Below are 7178 nucleotides of genomic sequence, written 5' to 3'. Positions count from 1 at the left end.
ATATTTTGACTTTCAAGTTCACCAATGCATAACTTAAACCCTTCATATGTTTAATTATAGATATGTAAAAATTATTAAAATTAAATATTGCAAAAATATACATTGAGACCAATCTAACAAGATTTCATGTGACTATAATTTCCCTTACATATAGATCTCTAAAGGTGGTCAAATGCAAGCAAATGAATAGTATAGATTCTCAAAAGTTGCAAGTGAAAGAAAATGGAGGAACTATATCCTTGTCCCCATCAAATTCTCTATCCTCATTCCACTTTCTAATCCCCATGATTTTCGTCTAATGTACGAAACACCATGTAAAAGCAAAACAAGAAACTGTAGGTTGTTAATTGTCATAAACAAAAATCTTCCACTACTAAGCTTCACCCTGCAAACCCCTACTCCCAGAAGATAATAAAAAAAAGGGGAAAAAAACACTATATATCCGTTCTGTTTCTAAGATATCCCAGTTACTGCATATTTTAGCATTTGGGCAAATGCTCAAACAAAAAACACAACACAATTGCTCACTCTGCAAAGAAACAGATCACTTGCACAATCTTTTATAGCATACACAAGCTACATCAAAATTAATCACCACAAGGCGTTATTAGAACTAACCACCATGACACATTATATCAGGTGGAGAAAACTACTGCATCAACATATGAAAATATCAACTTTGCAGTCAGCAAGTCCTTGAGCCAATGCTTTTTCCATCTAAACCACCTACAGATTCAGCCCCTTATAGATCTGGCATTCCTTTTCCAGTTTTAGGATTATATGTCTCCTCCAGGACAAGGTCCAACGGGGTATCCTTAGGACCAGCTGCATAAGAAAGAAATGTATAAGCAAACAAGAGAAGCACAAGATAGATAGCCTTACAATCTGAATATCAGCAATATTTCACAAGCTCTTGATGTCAGACGTGGACAAAGATAATGGTAACTTGCTTCCAGTAGTTGCTTTTTACCAAAGTAATAATTCTGAATCACTGCCCTTGGGTAGAGTAGAATCCACTATTTGTATAAGCTCTTAATCAAGTATACAACACGATGAAAAAATGAAAAATGCAACTAGGGAAAAAGGAAAAGAAAAGGTCAAGCTTTTGTATCTGTCCTTTTACAATATACTTCCTTTTGGTATGTAGAGGCTCCATGCTTAGAAAAGCCGGACCCTTTATCAGGTACTCTCCCTCAAGAAATAAATGTGGTTTCTACATGCTTTTTAAAACTATCATCACAATGTGCAAGAGACTAAACGAAATCCTCCATCAAGACCCATTGAAATAGCATGGCTTTGGGAAGTGAGTTTTGTATTTTAATATGTAAGGCCAAAGTTAGAAAGTTGCCTATCATTCAATTTTTTTCTTAATTTCATCACATTTCTAGTAATGGTAATCTTTTGACAAATGCTTCTAACTTAATAGATATTCCTTCAGTGGAACTAGCAGCATACTCTGGAGGTTTTTCCTAGTAAACAATTATTATTAAATAGATACAACAATTATTTTTGGAAGAAGAGAGTACTGTATTATGCAGGTGTATTCAGAGCCTGACAGATTTTTTAAAATAGAATTTCGATATTTGCAACTGCAACTCTTATTTGAGACTTCCTGTAGATTTTTGTAAAAGCAATTTATCCAACTAGTTTCATTTGTAAACTATTCATTCGCTCATCAGACAAGATTGAACAATCTGTTTCACATTGATTCTTTTCTTTGATATTTCAAAGCTGAATAGTATAAAATAGGTCAAGAATGGCAGAATCAAAATTGAAACATTTGGAAAAAGGAAGTTCTTTTTAAGGCCTCCCGAGGCAATTTGGCAGGGTCCTATATATGCTCATGAACAGCAATTTTTGTAGGAATCTGCTTCATCAGTTCGCTTTATGACAGATACGTAAAACAAAGCACTCACATAGCTCCTACAGATGGACTCAATATATATGTTTCTGGAATTTCACCAAGTTTTCATCTCTCTCAATCTGTTATCATCTCTTCCTACTTTCCTACTCTATACCCCATCATGACCAATTTTTTGTATAAATTTTTACTCAGTAAATCATGCTGAACATTATCTCTAGAATTCTTTTGAGAATACTATGACCAATATCTTTCTATAAGGCTATGCTTCTTCCACCTGAATACCCCTAAATCTCAGCCCAGATTTTATTTTAACTCTTTAGACTTTATTTCATCTTATCTAAAGTATGATGGTATGAGCCCTAAGCTCAACTAACATTTAATTGTGAATTGAACTTCTTAAGCCTCAGTTGAGCTCACTGGTCTTTATTGAACAAACTTAACCCCAAGAAACTTTAACTTTTTCTGCGTTGAAAATAACATACCCTAATTTAGTCAACCTACATGACAAGAAGTTCCACATTATGGCCCTAAATGCAAGATAAAGAAAAAGCCACTATTGCATTATTGCAACAAAGAGCTCTTAGCAAACAATCATCAGATGAAAGACCTTCCAGTATCTCCATCACAAACAATTTGCCAAATTTCACTTTTATCGTCGACATTTGTTAGCCTTCTATACTAATGTATCAAAATTGCTGAACTTCTTTCAAATATTGATTTTGCAACATTTACTACTTGTTTAATGAGTAACGATATATTGATGGAACATAATGGTTAGAGTTAATTAAAATTGACCATTAAGTCAATTATACCACGTTCAACTGAGATGGCTAAGTATAAAATGTCAAACAAGGACAGCGGATTGCAGAATGTGAAAATCAGATACATACGAGCAGTAGGTCTTGGCGTGGTCCTTATCTTCAAAATCTCAGGGCGAGAAATTATGGACCCTGATGCTCCTATACCCCTTGAGATTCGAACCTTTGTACCATCCTCTTGATATCTAATCCCTACCTTGCAAGGTTTTCTGCACAAAAGAACATCAGTCAAATACTCAAATATACAGTTGGAATTATTATATGCATAGTAACTAGTAGGTCGTTGGAGAGAATTGACTGGTTGGATATATACCCCGTAACTGGATCAACAATTTGCACATTTGAAACGTGCAGTGGAGCTTCAACTGTAAAAATGCCACCTTCATGACCTTGCCCTTGTTTTATGTGTTTTTTGACCTGGCAAGTTCAAGAAAAAAAGAGAAAATAGAAGCATAAGGAATATACTACACCATGCAGACATCCAAAAGAAGTTTAAGAAAACAGCGACATGCAAATGTATATCTGAATTTTGATCACATTCCTCGTGGCTCTTTTTGGTTGGACTGAAACAATTTTCATAGAATTTGATTTTTCATGGAAATCATTTTTCAAGTTAAATCCAATTGTAAAAAATTTAAGAAGGGGAAGTATAAATAGGAGAAACAAAAAAAAAAAAAGGTAAAGGATAATAAGAGAAATTTGATATCCTCCGTTTAGTATGGAAAATGGTTTCCATCCCTTGGGAGAACTATTTTCCACCCTTTACAAACTCCAACAAAATATAATGGGAAAACCACTTTTTGAGGAAAATGCTTTCCTCTCAACCAAACACTTCTTAAAGTTAAATAATGACATCATCATTTAATATGTTCAATCCTGCAATTTATTCAAGGAATTAAGCAAGAACTCAAACCACATACCAGTACATATATGTGTAACTGAATACATTCTACTAAAATGGGACCTGCAATTTAAATGACTATATATTCCAAGGAAAATTTGCCAAGAACTACTTTAAATAAGTGCCTTCTTGTAAAAATATTAACTTGCAAAAAGTTATTTTGTGCAGTAACTACCTTTTGAGATACTATTTCTTGCAAAATCGTACCAATTGCTGACATCAGATGTCTTGACCGAATATCAAATGCTGCCCCTCACCTGAGGATTATTCCCTTCTTTTTACCTCTTTATCCCTCTCTTATCCCCATTCCCCTTTCACCACCACAAATCAACCAAGCAGCAGCGGGAGCCACAAGCAGGGAGAGAGAAAATAAGGGCACAAAGAGAAGCAGTGCAAGAAAGTCAGACAAAGATTAAGGGCAGGTTTCAGGGCTTCAAACACTAAATTTTTGTGGCTAACGGATGGTATTTTCTGGCATCAACGGGTAGCCGAAAATTGGTGGTTTGTGGTGGTCTTTTGGTCCAAAACAGAACTAGAAAACTGTAAGGGACACCTTTTATTTACACAGAAAAAACCTCGTATGATGTTTTATCTTTGCTCTAGCATCTGAGAGAAGATTGCTCGGGCATCAATAGAGTGCTTGAACCTATCTCATGGCTATCCTTCCGTTTTGTTCATACAACAAAGAGATGAAGGAGAAAGAAGGGTGGTTATCTTTGCTCTAGCATCTGAGAGAAGATTGCTTGGGCATCAATAGAGTACTTGTACTTACCTCATGGCTATCCTTCCGTTTTGTTCATACAGCAGAGAGATGAAGGAGAAAGAAGGGGGCTTGGGTGGGGAACAGGGAGGAGAGCAGAACGACCAAAATGGTATTAAGCCGGGACAGTGGTGGAGATAGGAAGAAAGGCAATAAAGGAGGAAGTGAAGGGAACAAACTAAGGAAGGAATACGAAGGCAGAGAGAGAATGAGGTAGTTAATAAGGGAGAAGGGGGGGGGGGGGATCACGTTTGGTGCACACGAGGGATCAACGCTGAAATATGGTCAATGGACCGGACTTCATGCCATATAAAGTATGCTAAAAGGTAGTTTATGGCCAAATATAATCAACCTTGACTCTTGAACAACGTTCAAGACTTAAAAACTAGCACAAGTACACTACTTAAATTAACAACATAAAATAAAAATAATAAGCCCATAACAAATCTATACACGATCTGTACAAGAGACGGTTGCTTCTTCATTGTAGTATACTTGCACAAATCGTTACAATAAATCCAAAATTGTATTTATATGATTTACAATTAGAATATGAGATCAAAAAAAAAAAAAAGATTGCAGCAAATATCTCAAATTGATTTAAATCAAGTTCCCTGGAATTTATTCTATGGGATTATAGACTATAGAGTACAAATACGTCATTTAATGCAGCCATGCTTGCGAAACAAGCTCAGCAAATTCTATTCGATCAGAGATTATCTAGTTGCATGGCAACAAGTTGTCCTTGGAAGCTACTTTTGGTCACCATCCAAGTTTCATGTGTTCAAGTCTTTTGGGTGCTAGAGGTTGCGGAAAGATTGAAGTACATGACAGATTAGTTTCACGGAAAAGGAGGTTAATGGCTCTTCGGTCTATGCCACTTGGAAACAAGTTTGAACAAAATGGAAGCCTTGTATCAAAGAGCCAATGCAGAATATTATCTTCAATTGGATTAATGGAGTGACAACAAGGTGTTCAGAATGTGGTCTTGGAGTTAGACATGTTTCAGTTCATCATGATTTTAGAATACTGCTCATGATAAGAAAATCTCTTTAATCCCTTATTCCTAACCAAAAGCCTGCTTTCAGAAATTAGTAAGTTAAACTTTAAAATTTGCCATATAACCCTAGATATTACTCTTAACAAAGAATTCCAAGGAAAACTACCTTATCACTCAATTACTTGAAAATTACCCTTAATAAAATGTTGCATGCCCTAAATCACAGTATTTGTAAATTTGAAGTATTGAGCAAAACATCAAAGGAATTGATTTCCATGATAACATTTGAATTCAAATTTGAAGAAAGAATCTTACAAGATTTTTTCCTTCAACTAAGACACGATTCTGAGATCGAACGACACGCTTAACGGTACCCGTTTCGCCTTTCTCTTTACCCCTAATTATCATCACCTGTTTATAAAATTTCAAACAAACAGAGGTTCAACAACAAAATTGAAAAACTACAGATTAAATAAAAGAAATGAAGGGTAATAATTATTTATTACATCGTCTCCTCTCACAATCTTCCAATTCCGGATGAGTTTTTGAGCTGCTTTCCATCCCATTTTGCCCTTTCTCTCAAATAGTTGAATGTATGAATTTCTGAGAAGAAGCACTAATTGAAATCAGTTGCGTATCCAGGATTCCAACCCTATGGGTTCGGAGCCGGTAAAAAAAAATTCACAATCCGGTAAAAAAAAAATTTCAACTCCACGAGTCTATACACTACAAACTACAAAGTTCACTCACATTAATCATTCTATCATCCACAATCCACAATCCACAATCCACAATCCACAATCCACAATCCACAATCCACATTCATAAATTCATTCATTGAAAATTCATTCAACATTCGGTCATTCTACAATCCACATTTATTCATTCAAGTATTCAAGTTATCATTATTCAACATTGAAAATTCATTCAACATTCTGTCATTCTACAATCCACAATTAGTCATTCAAGTATTCAAGTTATCATTATTCAACATTGAAAATTCATTCAACATTCTGTCATTCTACCAGTGGCGTATCCAGGATTCCAACCCTATGGGTTCGGAGTCGGTAAAAAAAATACATTCATTCAATCAAAGTTCAATACATTAATTCAAATATCAAACTACAATAGCTAAATAGAATGTTAATTCATTACATTACATCAATAAACCCTTCATAGTCACAATACAATCTACACAATAACACAAGCAAGAAATTTCAACTCCATGAGTCTAGACACTACAAAGTTCAATCACATTACTCATTCATTCATCCACAATCCACAATCCACAATCCACAATCCACAATCCACAATCCACAATCCACAATATCCACAATCCACAATCCACAATCCACAATCCACAATCCACAATCCACAATCCACAATCCACAATCATTCATTGAAAATTTATTCAACATTCACAAATCCCAATCCAAACTCCAAAGTCTACAATCCACATTCATTCATTCATTCAACATTTAAATCTAAAATTCATAAAGCAACAAATTCATTCTATGAGTAATTGAATATTGAGTAAGTGCTAAGTAATACTAACAAGTAACAACTTCACAATCCAAACTCCAAAGTCCACATTCCACATTCATTCATTCAAGTATTCATTATTCAACAAGACAACAATCAACATTTAAATGATTAACAAAATTACATAACTACAATTACATATTTTAATCATCTAATCTAATGTGTAAAAGACTAAAATCTGAAATAGTAAAATTCATATTTAAAATCGAAGAACTGGGTTTGGGGTTTACCTTTCAAACGGCTGGAAAGATTGCTGCCGCCTGCCTGCTTGTTCGCCGTCGCGGTGGGGAAGG

At 34.9% G+C, this 7178-nt stretch overlaps 1 protein-coding gene across 1 annotated transcript; it reads right to left on the bottom strand.

Moving 5' to 3' along the window:
- Positions 1-416: 416 nt before the first annotated feature.
- Positions 417-6118, bottom strand: LOC104906172 (uncharacterized). The gene is made up of 5 exons (XM_010694888.4): positions 5850-6118; positions 5659-5754; positions 2996-3099; positions 2755-2891; positions 417-825 (listed from the first exon to the last, which is right to left on the bottom strand). The coding sequence occupies exons 1-5, from the start codon at positions 5907-5909 to the stop codon at positions 743-745; spliced, it is 480 nt and encodes a 159-aa protein (XP_010693190.1). The 5' UTR covers positions 5910-6118; the 3' UTR covers positions 417-742.
- Positions 6119-7178: the final 1060 nt, after the last annotated feature.

This window comes from Beta vulgaris, chromosome 2 (genome assembly GCF_026745355.1).
Source record: "Beta vulgaris subsp. vulgaris cultivar EL10 chromosome 2, EL10.2, whole genome shotgun sequence".
Lineage (NCBI taxonomy): Eukaryota > Viridiplantae > Streptophyta > Magnoliopsida > Caryophyllales > Amaranthaceae > Beta > Beta vulgaris.
The sequence above is the reverse complement of the archived record's forward strand: the minus strand, read 5'-3'. Positions and strand labels throughout refer to the sequence as shown.